The sequence below is a fragment of the Hyperoodon ampullatus genome, assembly GCF_949752795.1.
Source record: "Hyperoodon ampullatus genome assembly, chromosome: 18".
NCBI lineage: Eukaryota > Metazoa > Chordata > Mammalia > Artiodactyla > Ziphiidae > Hyperoodon > Hyperoodon ampullatus.
The window spans coordinates 19,560,551-19,577,912 of record NC_136931.1 but is presented as its reverse complement, the minus strand read 5'-3'; the positions used below and the strand labels follow the sequence as shown (position 1 = coordinate 19,577,912).

The window sequence follows — 17,362 nt, the reverse complement described above, 5'->3', positions numbered from 1 at the left end:
CCGCGTACCGCAAAAAAAAAAAAAAAAAAAAGTAAAAAAAGCTGGGGAATTCCCTGGCAGTCCAGTGGTTAGGACTTCGTGCTTCCACTGGACGGAGCATGGGTTCCATCCCTGGTTGGGGAACTTACAAGATCCCTCATGCCGCGCAGTGTAGCCAAAATAATAATAATAATAATAAATTAATTAAAAAAACAAAGAAAATAAAAAAGCAACCCACAGAATGGGAGACAATATTTGCAAATCATATATCTGACAAGGGTCTAGTATCCATTCTATGCAAAAAAACTTACAAATCAATAACAAAAAGACAAACAACCCAATTAGAAAATGGGCAAAAGATTGAATAGACATTTCTCTAAAGAAGTTATGCAACTAGCCAACAAGCACATGAAAGATGTTCAACATCACTAGCCATCAGGGAAATGCAAATCAAAACCACAAGGAAGATACCATTTCACACCCACTAGGATGGCTAGAATCAAAAGGACAGATAACAAGTGACAGCAAAGATGTGGAGAAATTGGAACCTTCCTACATTTCTGGTGGGAATGGAAAATGGTATAGCTTCTTTGGAAAACAATTTAGAAGTTCCTCAAAAAGTTAGAGTTACCATTTGATCAGCAATTCCACTCCTAGATATATACCCAAGAGAAATGAAAACATATGTCCACACAAAGACTTGTACAGGAATGAAATCAGCATTATCCATAATAGCCGAAAAGTCTATCAACTGATGAATGGGGAAACAAAATAATGGCATATCCATATAAGGCATATTTTTCAGCCTAAAAAGGATTGAAGTACTGATACATGCTACAATGTTTATCTTGAAAGCATCATGCTACTTGACAGAAACCAGATACAAAAGGTCAAACATATTATTCCATCTACATGAAATGTCCAGAATAAGCAAATCCTATTTGATGTTTGCTAGGGGCTGGTGGGGAGGAGAGAATTGAGAGTGACAGTTAATTTGGTTTGTTTTGGGGTGATGAAAGTGAAGGTGGTGATGGTTGTACAACTTTGTGAATACAGTAAAAATCACTGAATTGTATTCTGTAAAAGGGTGACTTATATGGCATGTACATTATATCTCAATTAAAATAAAGATTCCCCCCACCAAAAAAAGTGATTCTATAGAATTTGATAATTGATTGACATTTGAGATGAGAGAGAGAACATCAAAGAACAAGTTTCTATCTTGAGGGATTGGGTGAATAGGAATGCCAGTATTAAGACGAGGGTTAGGGGTGGAGGTGGGGACCATCAGCAGAAGTAGGACTGGAAGTGAAGATTATGAGTTCGATTTAGAAAATAATTTGGAATTCTCTGGTCGTCCAGTGGTTAGGACTCAGCACTTCCACTGCTGGGCCCAGATTCAATCCCTGGTCGGGGAATTAAAATCCCACAAGATATGCGGTGTGGCCAAAAAAAAAAAAAAAAAAAAGAAAAGAAAATACTGACTTTTTAGTTGTCTATAGGGCACACTTTGGGGGGCAGTTCAAAAAACTTAAGTCTGGACATGAAACGACAGATCAGAGTTAAGAGATTTAGATTTAGGGTCAACCAGATTTGGGAGATAGCTGACACCAAAGAGAAGGTATGATAGCATTCAGCAAAGAGTTTGGACCTTGGGGGATTTGTTTGAACCAAGAGGTAGGTTGAAAGAAAAAGAACCTGTGAATCTTAAAAAGAGCATTAGCAGGGTAGAAGAAAAACCAGGATGGAGCCGGGTCTTGGACACCTGGGAAGTTTGTGTTGTTCTGTAGGAAAGGGATAAGAGGAGCCTTGAACCCAAAGTCACAGCTTACTAACCATTCTAATTTTCTACTAAGAATCAGGTTAAAATCAGCAATTTCTGCTTCACCTTGGGTTTTTTTTTTCCTGTGTTGTTACTGCAAAGGAACCACAGAACATAAACTTTGACAGCTTATGGCACTTTGAGAAATACAGTTCTGTCAAGTACAAGGGTGGAAGAACATCTTGTATTGAAGTAGTAGGACATTTCATTCCCAAGAGGCAACTCAGAAATAAGAAGCATTTTAGAGCTCCAAATGGACTGAAGGGCTGGAGTTTCAAAAAGCTGGCTTTATTCTCACTCTGTATTCTCAGTTGCCCTGCCTTATAGTAGCTTTCTGTTGCCAGAGCCTGAACATGGGAACTAGCAGAAGAGCACACTGTTTGACTAAGGCCCAAATTTTGGAAACTATCTTAATTCTTATACAATCCTACTAGAGAAAAAAATCTCCCTAAACAAAAACCTCTTATTTTCATCCATGGGTCCCCCAGAAGACCCCAAATCCCAGAATTCTGCAATTAATAAGTATTGAACAAGGATATGCAAAAACTTTTGTACAAGTGTTACAATCTAATAGAAATCCTAACTAACTCTTTTTGAAGTGGCCAGGATAGGATACAGTTTTTGTTTATTTTTCCTTTCTATTTTTTTTTTTTTTTTTTTTTTTTTTTTTTTTTTTTTTGCATTACACGGGCTTCTCACTGCTGTGGCCTCTCCCGTTGCGGAGCACAGGCTGTGGACGCGCAGGCCCAGCAGCCATGGCCCACGGGCCCAGCCGCTCCGCGGCATGTGGGATCCTCCCAGACCGGGGCACGAACCCGTGTCCCCTGCACCGGCAGGCGGACTCTCAACCACTGCGCCACCAGGGAAGCCCTTTCCTTTCTATTTTTAAAGTTGTTTCTCTAATGGTAGGCAAAAATACTGGGAAACCTAAGGATTTGGCATTCGTTTCTATGAAATAGGTCCTGATTAGTCTTTTTCTTTGAACAAATGAGGAAATCAAGGCAGAAAGAAGCTGGTTTGAAATGATGAAGCTGATTTAAAATGACGAATCACTGCAGACTGTTGATTAAAGCCCTGGAGATGCCTGATGTCAGGAGTCTATTTCCAGCCATCTCCCCCTGTAGCTGGAGATTGTTGAATTGGTGTCAAAGTTTATTATATATTCACTTCAGAAGTATGCAAAATATTTGCCTTCTTCTTAATTTCTCTTGAGCACTTCATAATTTATGAAGCCATTTCATATCCATTGTCTTGTTTTAACCTCACCTCAACTCTAAGAGATAGGAAATTTAGATTTTATCATCACTGTTTTACAAGTGGAGAGATTGAGAGAGGTTAAGCAGTTTTTCCAAGTTCACATGGTCTCCAAGTAGTGGCACCAGAACTAACTCTCAATCTTGTGACTTCTCTTCTAGTATCTTTCCATATGACATGTTGCCTTTAAAGTCTGGTCAGTGCTTCATCGTATGCCTTTTCTTTTGACACAGGCTCAAACAAAGGACTTTTTATTCCCTTCCCTAACTGGGAAATAAAGGATCCCCCAACAAGTACTTCTGTAACCCAGGGCAATAGTATACCAGATCAGAAATTAGACACTTTGCCACTGGGGACACAGGTAATGTACTCACTTTCCTGTTGATCTGTTGACTAATCAATGATTAATGCTAATAATCCAGTGGACTCTCAATTATTGTGAAGGTCTAAGAGGACTTTTTAAAATTAATTTTTATTGGAGTGTAGTTGATTTACAATGTTGTGTTAGTTTCTGCTGTACAGCAAAGTGAATCAGTTATACATATACATATATCCACTCTTTTTTAGATTCTTTTCCTGATAGGTCATTACAGAGTATTGAGTAGAGTTCCCTGTGCTATACAGCAGGTTCTTATTAGTTATCTCTTTTATGTATAGTAGTGTGTATATGTCAATCCCAATCTCCCGGTTTATCCCTCTCCCCTTCCCCCTTGGTAACCATTAAGTTTGTTTTCTACATCTGTGTCTCTAGTTCTGTTTTGTAAATAAGTTCATTTGTATCATTTTTTAAGACTCCACATATAAGCTATGTATGATATTGTCTTTCTCTGTCTGACTTAAGAGGACTTTTTTGATGAAGGCATGTTAGACACTTTAAAAGGAAAGCACAAGACAGGATGCAAAGGGCCTTCTCCATTAATTTCAATCTCCCCTTTCCCTCTCCCCCAGTACCTGATCAAATGTAGTATATTTATACATATAACTTTAGCACATTTTATGCCAGGCATTTTGGCACTCAAACAGGGATACAACTGTTACAGGTTTTGTCTGGTTTTCAGTTTTCTCCTCTCTACGCCATGTCTCCATTTCCTGTTACCTGGCTTCTTTACATTTTCTACCTCTGCCTTTTAATTACTGGATCTTAACATCTCAGGTGTGGCTCTCCCAACACTGCCTCTTCATTGAAACATAAAAAAAGAAAAGTTAAGGGGTAAAGATGGCATAGAAGTTGTGGGCAATGAAGAGGTAGAGATCATGCAAGATGAGGGAAGAATTAAAAATAAGTTTTTAGAGAAAAAAATTGGTGGGAGTCCATTACTTATTTATATGAATGAATATGATGCAGGAAGCAGAATTGACTACTTCATATTCAACTTCTCCTTTTGTCTGCATTTTTATTGATAAATTATGAGCAATAAGTTTGCTGAAAACAGCCAGAAGGAGAGAGAAGAGAAGGAAAGACTCTGATTAATCCACAGTTTGGATAATCAATACTGTACAAAGAAAAAGATAGTAAGATTTCAGGTTGAATTTATAATACCTTCATTTTATAAAAAGACAGATTAACATTTAGTTGGTTTCTTTGTTTTGGGAGATTCTACTTGGGTAATTTAGAAACTATTTCAATTACCATTTTAAAAAAATTTGGTATTCTTTTAAAGGAAATGGAGACAAAGTATACTGTAATCTACAATTAACATTAAATAGCACTTTTTAGATTAAAAAAACTTTGAAATTACTTCTTGAAGTATGAGAGAAAAAGAAATTGAATAGCCTGCTATATGTCCTCTTAGTTTAAGAAATAGGAAGTAGGATTTCTTTCTCTGCATAACTACCAAAAAGATGCTGAATACTTGAAGATGATTTTGTAAAAAGCAAACTCTAGAAAGCTTTCTACTTTGTATCAGTCCTTGCTTAATTATGCCTTAGATTAATTTTCAGCCTATTAAAAAGTCTCAGTAGCTCCTATGGTTGATACTCAGCTTTACTAGAGGTAAAATAAGTATGGGAGTTCTTCAAGCAGAAATAAGTTGGAAAAGGTGGTACCATCTAACTTCTATGCTGAGTTATCTAAAGCAGAGAAAATACAATATTTCACTGCTTGGTATGTCCTTTACCATCTAAGGATATTTTGTCTTTTCAAGGCATCTCCTTATCTGCTCCAGAGCAACTCTAGAATCTCTTTGTATTGTGACTATTTTAAAATAAGCTTAAATCTGGACCTTTGCTTGAAGATCTTTTTCCCTAGTTTGCAAGGATGGACTTGCTTGCTAATAGGAAAGTATTCTGAACCTCCCTGTTCTAGTTAAACTCATGTCTGAATGCCCACTGACTCCCTTCTCCTAAACTTTCAAACATTTTTTTGGATGCAGGAAGTGGCAAGAAAGGAGATACTAAGTGAGAATCACCAGGAAGATGGTAAATATTTTGCTTACAGTATTTTTCTCCACACTAGTCAGAGAAATCTAGGTGTGATGGGATTTGGGAGAAGATGGAGATGTCTCAGTCCTGGGAGACTACATGATGAATTCTTTTCTGCTTTCATAAGGGGCTGCCCTGGATGCTTAGTGACCTGTGAGGTCTTTCAGGTTGAAGAGTGGATATTCTGACTTCCTTTGTTCTTGACTTTTTGTATTGGCTGACTATTCCGTGTTTCTTTTACCTTTCTTGCCTTCTTTTGGATTTATTATGTTTTTATTCATCCATTTTTTTCTTTCTGCTAGTTTACAAGTTACACTCTGTTTCTATACTTTTGGTACTATTCCCAAAACTATAATATGTGTCCTTAACTTATTCAACTTTAAAATTAATCAGTACCTTAACTCTTCTCTTGGATAATTCAAAGACCTTAAAGTAATTTACTCCTTTTAATCCCTCCTGATTTATGTATTATTATTATAGATTTTAATTCTCTATATTTTTAAAACTCACAAGATACTATTTTTACAAAGTCATTGTTCATTTAAATTGATCCATGTATTTACCACTTTGTTTGCTCTTTTTTTTTTTTTTTTTTTTTAATTTTTTGGCCGCACCACACAGCATGTGGGATCTTAGTTCCCTGACCAGGGATCAAACCCACACCCCCTGTATTGGAAGCACGGATTCTAAACCACTGGACTGCCAGGGCAGTTCCTTTACGTTTCTTTTTTTTAATCCCAGACTTCCCTTCTGAGATAGTTTTCCTCTAGCTTATAGTACATCTTTTAGAATTTTCTTTAGTGTGGGTCTACTGGTGATGAATTCTTTCAGTTTTTGTCTGAAAATGCCCCAATTTCACTATCATTCTTTTTTTTTTTTTTTTTTTTTTTGCGGTACGCGGACCTCTCACTGCTGTGGCCTCTCCCGCTGCAGAGCACAGGCTCCGGACGCGCAGGCTCAGCAGCCATGGCTCACGGGCCCAGCCGCTCTGCAGCATGTGCGATCCTCCCAGACCGGGGCACGAACCCATGTCCCCTGCATCAGCAGGCGGACTCCCAACCACTGCGCCACCAGGGAAGCCCTCACTATCATTCTTAAAGGGTATTTTGGCTGGGTATAAGTTTCTTTTTCTTTTTTTTATTTTATTTTATTACTTTTGGCTGTGTTGGGTCTTTGTTTCTGTGCAAGGGCTTTCTCTAGCTGCGGCGAGCGGGGGCCACTCTTCATCGCGGTGCGTGGGCCTCTCATATCGCGGTCTCTCTTGTTGCGGAGCACAGGCTCCAGACGCGCAGGCTCAGTAGTTGTGGCTCATGGGCCTAGTTGCTCCGCGGCATGTGGGATCTTCCCATACCAGGGCTTGAACCCGTGTACCCTGCATTGGCAGGCAGATTCTCAACCACTGCACCACCAGGGAAGCCCTGGGTATAAGTTTCTATGTTGGCAGTTATTTCTTTCAAAATATTGAAGGTATTCCACTGTATTCTATCTTTTGTAGTTGCTTTTGAGAAGTCAGCTAGAACAGGGGTCCCCCCAACCCCCATCCCTGGGCCTGCACAGCAGGAGGTGAGCGGTGGGCGAGCGAGCGAAGCTTCATCTACCGCTCCCCATCGCTCCCCATTGCTTGCATTACCAGCTGAACCATCACTTTCATCACTGGCTGAACCATCACTTGTATCACCACCTGAGCCACCCCCATGCCCCCGACCATGTCTGTGGAAAAATTGTCTCCCACAAAAACCGGTCCCTGGTGCCAAAAAGGTTGGGGACCGCTGAGCTAGAAATTTGTCACTCCTGCAAGGATAATCTGTCTTATTTTTCCTCTGGCTGCTTTTAAGATTTTCCAATTGTCTTTGATTTTCTGCATTTCAGTGTGTGGACTTCTTTTTGTTTATCCTGTTTGGTATTTATTACACTTGAATTTGTGAATTCTGTCTTATTATTTCTGTAAAGTGCTTCAAAAATTATTTATGTCCCATTTTTTCTATCTTGTCCTTCTGGGACTCTTGAGTAAGTAAATGTATGTCCTCTTTCACTTTGTCCTCTTTGTCTCTTATTCTTTTATATTTTTTATCTCTCTTTGGTTTGATCTGCATTCTGGATAACTCCTTCTGACCCATATTTAAATTTACTAACATTCTTTTCAGTTGTGTCTAATCTGTTGTTAAGCTTGTCTTCTGAATTCTTAATCTCAGTAGTTTATTTTCAGTTTTATAAATTCGATTTGGTTCTCTTTCAAATCTGCTGGGTCACTTTTTATAAGCAGAAATTTCCCAGCTGTTTTTTTTTTTTTTTTTTTTTTTGCGGTACGCGGGCCCCCCACAGCTGCGGCCCCTCCCGCCGCGGAGCACAGGCTCCAGAAGCGCAGGCCCAGCGGCCACGGCCCACGGGCCCAGCCGCTCAGCGCGGCAGGTGGGATCCTCCCGGACCGGGGCACGAACACGCGTCCCCTGCATCGGCAGGTGGACCCCCAACCACTGCGCCACCAGGGAAGCCCACCCAGCTGTTTTATATATCTTTAGACATAGTAAAAATAGCCATCTTATAGGCTGCATCTATTAATTCCGATTTTTGTGCATGTTGTCTGGTTTTTCTACTCATTCTCACTTGTGTTGTCTTATTTCCTTTTTTGTTTGTTTGTTTTGGCTACTTGCTGGCTATTGTATTTTAAAAACTATTTGTAGGAATGATTTAAGTCTTACATGAAGATATCTTTTCCAGATCAGATTTTCATTTGCTTCTACCAGTTGCCTGGGGCACTATCAGCCTGGAATCACCTTAATCCAAGCTCAAGGCTTGAGGTTCCCTGGACCACCCAGATGATGCAAACCTGGATTACCAGTGTACAAGTGCTGGTTTATTTCCAGTTTACCTTTACTTTGAAGATTGTATCCTGATTAGGATTCCATATTAATGTGGGGAGTGGGTGAAGGGGTGGTTTCTCATACTCCTTACCTTGGATGGATCCTGAACTTGGACTTCTGTACCTTTCACTCTGAAGCGCCTTAGGGTAAAAGTCACTTTAAGTGCTAGACTCACCTATATGAGTTCTTGCTGTTTTCTAGATTTTGGCCTAGAGATTCCTCACTAGCTTATTAGCTCTTTGATGCTTTTAAGAACATATATCATCCCACTTTTTAAATATCTTCAACAGGAGGGATAGTCTGAATTATCTAATCTCATTATTGTTCTTAGATTCTTTTTCTTACATAAAGATATTGTTCTATAACCTTTCCCCTACTATATAGACTGGCCCTTGGTAAAAATGTTGATATTCTTAAAGGTTCTGTAGAGATAGAAGGTACTTGGCCCCACTTTTTTAAAGTTAATGTGACTAACTCAGGAAGGTCTTCAAACGTATGAATCTCTGAAAGCCCCAAGGAGCACGAAGACTTCTTTTTTTGTCTGATGCTCTACTTGCCCTACTCTGAGGTTTTTTGGAGGTAACAGATACACCTGTCTGAGAGAAATACTTTATAGCTGGATTAGGGATTTTCATACGTTTTGGATAGTGGTTCCCAATGTGTGAACCTAGATCCTCTGGGTAGAGGTTGGGGGTAGGAGTGAGTTTAGCTTTATTGCGAGGCGTCTATGAAATCATAGACCTACCAACTATTGTCTGAATACCTAAGATCACAACTTTTGTCATGTGGGAGTGCACCAAAATAGTAGAAATCATATATAGAAAACTCTGACACTACAGTTTTAGAAGGAACTTCCTACAGGATTAGGTTGACATGAAATTTGTCTCCAGAATGTTACAGATTCTTTACTGTCTACACAATGTCCAACATGTTTTGTTTTTCCATGTAGGAATCCTTTTATCACTTTATGCTACCATTTATAAAAATTATAAACCATCTCTTTCTGAGAACTTATTTTTGGTAGACAGAGGTATATCCAGTGAACAGGGATACCCTAAGAAGAATTCTCATTGTCTTTTGTTTTTTTTTTCCCCCTTGGTGATGGTTAGAATTCAGACGCTACTTGCCTCATCAATCCACAGTTCGAACCCCAGAGAAGATGGCTAGAGAAGGGTACCGAATATCTTTTTTGGACAACAAGTCTTCAGGTTCTTCTCCAGAAAAGGATCTGATACCAAAACCTGATACTTATCAGCTTACCCATGACGCCTCATTGAGTAAACGCCTGGATGTGGGTGATTCTAGACAGATTCATCCCTATCAGTTACCTTCAGATGCTGGTCTAGAAAATTATGATAGTCATTATTCTCAAAATCCATCCCTGCATGGAAGTCTTGGTAAAAGTCCTCAGAGAAGCAGGAACTACCGAGAATATAGCACAAAACCTTCAAATAACATGAAGGCCACCACATCCCATTCCTGCGGAGACTTACTGACTTCTCTGTCAAACCCTGACTCCAGCACTGGAAGGCTTTTGAAGCTTAGTTCAGGTAATAGCTTCCTGTTAGTTTATAGACCTCTTTCATAGGCATGAAGATTGAAGTATAACTGGAAATTTTGGAATTAATATTTCTTAGATTGGGGAATTCCCTGGTGGTCCAGTGGTTAGGACTCTGTGCTTTCACTGCCTAGGGTGCGGGTTCAATCCCTGGTTGGGGAACTAAGATCCTGCAAGCTGAAAATAAATAAATAAATAAATAAATAAATAAATAAATAAATAAAAGATAGATAGATAGATAGATAGATAGTCACCAGAGTCCATAGAATCTTGAGAAATCTGCAGGGTATGAGTTTAACATGATAGATATATTAGAGAAAATTTATAGAGAATTTATAGAAATGCAGACTTCATAACTCTATGTTATTTTAGTTAAATATTAATAGCATCCTGGGACATATTTCTAGTTACATCTAGTCTTCCCTGGCCACAGTCACTTCTATTCTGAGTTACTTTTTCAGAAAAAGCTAGTTTAAGGGTAAGAGACCACTCTTTAGTTAGTTATTTATTCAACAAAATGTATTGAATACCCATTATGTGCCAGATACTATTCTATCTCTGCAGATAAAGTAGCAAACAAAAATAAAATTCCATGTATATTTTGCCATAAAAAAAGGTCCCTACTTTCATGGAATTTCTATTTTAAAGAGCGTAAGACAGATGATAAACAAGTTATAAATATATGTCAGGTTATGATAAGTGTTGTGAAGGAAAGTAACATAAGGGTATTAGAGAGTAATATGGAGGAGGTGATGTTTTAGATAGAATGGTCAGGGTAAGCTTCTCAGGTGAGATATCATAAAAGTAGAGACTTCAATGAAGTGAGAGTGTGAGCCATGTGGATAACTGGGGGGAGAAATTTTAGACAGTGGAAATAGTAAGTGCAAAGTTCCTGAGGCTGGAACATGCTTGGCATGTTCAAGGAACAATGAGGAGGCCAGGGCTGCTGCTGCAGAGTGAGCTAGGTAAAGAGTATAGATGAAGTCAGATAGCCAGACATTTATTCTGGGTGAGATCAGAAGCTGTTGGAGAGTTTGTAGCAGAGGAGTGACATGATCTAACTTAAGAATTACTCTGGCTGCTGAGTTGAGAATACACAATGGGGAACAAGGATAGAAGTTTTTAAAATTAACAGATTAGAATCTGGATAAGAGATGATGGTAGCTTGAACTAGAGAGATAGCAATGTAGGTGGTGAGAAATAGATTCTGAATATGTTCTGAAGATAACACTCCATGATTTGTTAGTGGATTGAGGATGAAGTGTGAGGGAAAGAAGGTCAAGGATAACTCCCAGGTTTCAAGTCTGAATAACTGGAAGAATGGAGTTACCATTTTACTCAGATGGAAAAGAGTGTGAGGAACAGGTTTTAGGATGGATACCAAGAGTTGGTCTTAGTCAGCTTAAGTTTGAGGTGACTATTAAAACTTCTCAGAGATGCCAATTTGATAAGTAGACATATTAGTCTGGAGTTCAGGGAGGAAGGTGGGGCTGGGAATTCAGTGTGTGGATGGCATTAAAACAGACTAGATGAGATCTCCCCAAGGGAGTGAATATAGATAGAAAAGATATCTGAGGACTAATCTGAGTCCTCCAACAATTAGAAATCTCGTAGATAAAGAGAAACCATCATGGAGAGCAAGGAAGAGGCAGCTACTAAGGTAGGAGAAAAAAAAAAAAAAAAAAGCCAAGAGGGAGTGGTATCCTGGAAGCCAAGTGAAGAATATGTTTCAAGAAGGAGAGAGTGATAAATACAGTGTCAGATGTCCTTAATAGATGTCTTTAACACTTCTGGGACTGAGAAATGATCATGGTATTTGGCAACGCATTAGTGAGCAGCTTCAGGAGATGCGTTGTTAATAAAAGCCTTGTTGAGGTGAGTTCAAGAAAGAATCAAAGGAGAAGCGGTAGAGTTACCAAATATGTATGACCCTTTCAAGGAGTTTTGCAGTGAAGAGGAGCAAAGACATGGAAATGTAGCTGGAAGGAGGATGGAATCAAGGAGATCATGGTGGAAATGCTCCAGTAGAGGAAAAATTGATGATGCAGAACAGAAAAGGGACAATTACAAGAAAAAAATTGGGGAGTGGTCAAGAGGAGATGGAATCCAGTCTACCAGTGGAGAGGTTGGCCTTGGATAGAAGCACAGACAGTCCATCTATTACAAGGAGGAAGGGAGGGAATTTATAGACACAAACACAGGTGGAATTGGTAGATTTAGTGGTTAGAACACATAGATGTTTTCTTTGATTGCCTCTCTTTTGCTCAGAGAAGTAAAGAGATCAGCAACTGAGAGTGAGGAGCGGGGAGAAGGTGTTGGAAGTTTGAGGAGAAGAGAGATGTGAAATAGTGATCTCAAAGAACAGAAGAGTAGGACATCCTTGGTGGTCCAGTGGCTAAGACTCCTCGCTCCCAATGCACGGGGCCCAGGTTTGCTCTCTGGTCAGGGAACTAGATCCCACATGTCACAACTAAAGATCCTGCATGGTGCAACTAAGACCCAGCGCAGCCAAATAAATAAATAAGTAAATAAATAAACATTTTTTAAAATGGGAAAAGAATTTGAAAAAGAGTAGATACATGTATATGTAAAACTGAATCACTTTGCTGTACACCTGAAACCAATACAACATTGTTAATCAACTATACTCCAATATAAAATAAAAATTTTTTTTAAAGAATAGAAGAGTAAATTGATTAGAGTAATGTATTAGGATAGTCGGGCCCAGTTAAGATAGTGGTTATGAATTTAAAGTGAAGATGTTGGAAAGAGATATATGTTGTTCTCCAGTCACTTCCCACTGCTCTGCTGTAGGCTTGGAGTATGTGCACAGTTGGATTTAACCAGAGTTGGGGTTTTGTCAGGTGGAGGGAGAGAGAAAGGGTCCAGAAAGTTGAGGGTATATACTAGGGAGAGATCATTATGACCCTTGGACTCCAGACAGGGTAAGGATGGAAGTAAGACATGAGGGAGTTGAAGAGCAGGTTCATCTCTGGACCTGTTTCCTTCACAGATCTGTACGCCACAACCCATTTCAACAGCGACCCTGCTCTGCTGGTGAATGTAGTGCAAAAATTATCCACCAGCCTCAGCGATTTAACACCAGCACATGGTTCTTTCCCAAACAACACCATCCTGGGAGACTCTCTGCAGACACTGCTGTTGCCTACTGGGACTTCAGAAAACAGAGAGAGTTTGACCAAGGGGTCATTAAGCCCATTGAGAAGAGGATTCAAATGGAAAGAAAATATCCTTGATACCCTGAATCCAAAACATGGTTTCAGAGATGCTACAGGCAGCGAGGCAAGTGTTGGCTTGTTTGTGCTTGTGCAAAAGCACATCAGGTCCAAGAGCAGAATGGGGTTCTGTTTTGGTGGTGGTGGTTCGGATGAAAAGTGGTAGAAATTCAAAGGGATTTTCAGAGGCCAGTGGGTAATACTGCCAGGCCAAAGCCTGTGATTCTTTTGCCCTTGGGAAGGTCATTCCCCTTCTGCAGCATTTCCTCATTTCTGTCACAGGGAGCAGGGTCCCTAATCTACTTCCAGAGCATAAACATGGTGGAGAAGTATATTGATAATGAGAAGTGGTGGACAGAGTTTACCACAGGAAGGAATGCAGAAGTTGCCAGGGGCTCAGGGTTGGCTGAAGAGTGACCTCTGTAGCATTGACATTTATAATCTTATCATGTTTACACATTTGCTTTGGCCATAAATCACTAACTTGCTTGGGATCTTTCTTCTAAAAGCATTGCTTTCCTGTCCAGAAATTTAAATTATTCCAATTTTTTTCCAAGATGAATTAGATTAAGAAGATGAATTAGATTTTCCAAGGGATTTTTAGCTGAGAGTTGGTTCAGAGAATGAACAACAAATCAAGAACCATTCCCACATATACAATATAATTCATTTCATAAAATTGTAGTATGATAGTTAGTGTTGTTCTTACTTAGTAACTAAGTTTTGTTGCTGCCGTTGCATACATCCTTCCATGGAGAATGCCTTCTTCTCTCCTCTCATCTGTTTGAATATTAATTTTTCTCCAGGCCCTACTTCCATCATGAAGCTTTCTTCTCATCAGTTAAAAGAACTATAGCTCTTGGGGCATGCTCTTCCCTTGAACACATAATCTTTGTCATACGAATCATTTGTCATTTAATCATTTACTGCCTTGTGAGAAAGCAGGGGCTTTGGTCAAAAACAACTATTTCTAGTCACTTATTTTTCAGTTGATGGAAATCTTTTTGCACAGTGACATGGGTTTATAAGGGGGGTTGTTTCGTTGGTTGGTTTTTTAACCCTTTAAATACTTTCTATTCAGTTTTCAAAACTTTGGAGGTGTTTGTAATTTTTGTGTACCAAAGGGGGCAGTCTTGTAATACTTTTTGACTTTTTGGTCCTTTTTTGTTTTCCATTTTCAGCCACTGATGCCTATTTTTCCAGACAAAGAGCACTGGTGTTAATGTATTTAGGGCGAAGGTACAGCAACACTTAGGATATTTGGGTGCTATATTAATTAATAAGACGTGTTCTAGGAGATTTTTCCACCTCTATTTCATGTGATAGGATTGTTAAAATAGCAATTAAAATCTCAATGCACTTTTCTGGACTATCTTAAAAATTCCCATTTCTTTTTTCCTGTTAGATACTATATTTCTTTATATGAAAAGTTATAAAAGAGCTGTTTGAATATAAATATAAAAGAAATACACTGTTCAGTTTCTAGAAAGGTATAAATCAGAATAGCATTTAAGAAGTTATAAAAAATAATCCCATATAAAAAAAACACAAAATTAAACCAAACATGAATTTGTGAAAATTTTTGACCAACTGACTTTAGAATCATAGACAAATTATAAAAATTAAGTTTTAGGGCTTCCCTGGTGGCACAGTCGTTGAGAGTCTGCCTGCCGATGCAGGGGACGCGGGTTCATGCCCCGGTCCGGGAAGATCCCACATGCCGTGGAGCGGCTGGGCCCGTGAGCCATGGCCGTTGAGCCTGCGTGTCCGGAGCCTGTGCTCCGCAACGGCAGAGGCTACAACAGTGAGAGGCCCCCGTACCGCAAAAAATAATAATAATAATTTTTTAAAAAGCCATGAAACATGGCTTTTCAGCTTTTAATTTGCTGAAAATTAAAAGTAACAAAATTATTCCAAAGTTCATAAAAAAATTATCCCCCACTCTCACTGCATTGTGATAAATGAAAGAAAATACGTAAAGGCATGTATGTGTTTCTAAGTTGTTCAATGATGTGCACACGGAATTACCAATACATGAAAAACCAGTGACAGTAAATATCCATTTTTGACAAGATCCTCTAAAGTGGGCTTGTAGTGTAACCAGTTTTTCTATGACTTTTCTTCCTAATCAGGTTGTTAACTTCCTAGGGACCTCATCTTTTACTTCTTCATACGTTCACAGTCCTTATGTAGAAATCTCCATGCACATGATCAGTGTTCAGTACAGATCTGTTGAATAAACGTTTATCCCATTTGTAATGCTTTTCCTGATTAATCATAGGCCACCTGTGTGACTCAAGTCATAGGTATCACTGTCTGGTGTTCTGCTTCACAGTTGTCATATATGACAGCATTATCTAATTAATCATCTATAGTTTTAATATCAAAAGAGCCAAAGATTGAGAAATAATTTGGCTGTTTTTAATATATAACAGCTTTCTTGAAGTCCCTTGAGACTCTACAGAAAATATTTGTAGATTGATCTGTCCAGTAAAATACCCAATTGTTTTTTATTCATTCAGACATGACTAAATAAATAGACATATACATCATATCTGAATGAATAAACAATTGGGAGTTTCATTGGAGAGCTCTACCTATACATCTATATACATAAGATTCTCACTGAATAAAAAGTATCTTTAGTACTGGGTCCAACAATAACATTTAACATAACATTTAAAATGTTATGGGATATTTATGTTTATTATATATTAATATACTAAATATAAGCTTATGAGTTATAACTTTTATTAAATTACTCCCCATTTTATTTTATGATATATAATACCTTAAAAAAGTTCTGCAGGGCCTCCCTGGTGGCGCAGTGGTTGAGAGTCCGCCTGCCGATGCAGGGGATGCGGGTTCGTGTCCCGGTCTGGGAGGATCCCATATGCCGCGGAGCGGCTGGGCCCGTGAGCCGTGGCCGCTGAGCCTGCGCATCCGGAGCCTGTGCTCCGCAACGGGAGAGGCCACAGCAGTGAGAGGCCCGCGTACCGCAAAAAAAAAAAAAAAAAAAAAAAAAAAAAAAAAAAAAAAAAAAAAGTTCTGCAGTTTAATCTTTCCATATTACATAACATAATACATTGAGCCATAGACATAGGTGTTAAAACATTTTTTGTTTTCTTCCGAAAATCTCTACAGAAAATTATCATAGAAGATACTGTTACCTTTGAAATTATCCTTGTATATATTATTGTATTTGCCTTAGACATTAATATTCTATTCAGATCCAAACTAAAAGATGAAACCAACTTTCTTTTTTTCTTTGTTAACACTTTTTTTTTTTTTTTTTTTTTTTTTTTTTTGCGGTATGCGGGCCTCTCACTGTTGTGGCCTCTCCCGTTGCGGACGGAGCACAGGCTCCGGACGCGCAGGCTCAGCGGCCATGACTCATGACTCACGGGCCTAGCCGCTCCGCGGCATGTGGGATCTTCCCGGACCGGGGCATGAACCCGTGTCCCCTGCATCAGCAGGCGGACTCTCAACCACTGCGCCACCAGGGAAGCCCCCCTCTTTGTTTTTATCAGCACTCTTCCCTCGTGTATCAATTGTCTTGTTCCTCCTGTAACTTCGTGATGAGATATAAAATAGAGCAAGGTCATGTTAATGATTACAAAAGGATTTTATGATCCTTGGGAAAGTGCCAACAATAAATACAACAGAAATTGGGTTTGATCATTAGAGATCTGAGATGCCTGTTGAAATATTCGATTCGAAAAATATGATTCAAAAAACTCCAGTGACTAGATGACGTGGACTCTTTTTTAGGAACTTGGGAGAAAACGGTTTTGCAAATATTGTCCCCATGTGTTTATTTGTTGTTTAATAGAAGAAGAATTCAAGGAGCTGTTGGTGGTGGTAAAAGTTTAAGTAAAAAACGAAACTTTAAAGTTGTTTGGGCTTAACTTTTCTTTTTTTAATTTCTTTTTTTAAAACTTTCTTTTATTTATTTATTTTTGGCTGTGCTGGGTCTTCATTGCTGTGCACGGGCTTTCTCTAGTTGTGGTGAATGGGGGCTACTCTTTGTTGCAGTGTGAGGGCTTCTCATTGTGGTGGCTTCTCTTGTTGCGGAGCATGGGCTCTAGGCGCGCGTGCTTCAGTAGCTGGGGCTCACGGACTTAGTTGCTCCGAGGCATAGTGGGATCTTCCAGGACCAGGGCTCAAACCCGTGTTCTCCTGCATTGGCAGGCAGATTCTTAACCACTGCGCCACCGGGGAAGCCCTCTTT

General features: G+C 39.2%; 1 protein-coding gene across 1 annotated transcript in view; it reads left to right on the top strand.

Moving 5' to 3' along the window:
* The window catches only part of LRRC36 (leucine rich repeat containing 36), a gene marked incomplete at both ends in the record, with an annotated part of 41,904 nt that overhangs the window by 18,040 nt on the left and 6,502 nt on the right, over positions 1-17,362 (top strand). Inside the window, 4 exon segments of the mRNA XM_079724039.1 lie at positions 3,289-3,416; positions 5,428-5,473; positions 9,447-9,887; positions 12,909-13,202. Of these exon segments, the coding sequence (XP_079580165.1) occupies positions 3,289-3,416; positions 5,428-5,473; positions 9,447-9,887; positions 12,909-13,202 (909 nt within the window).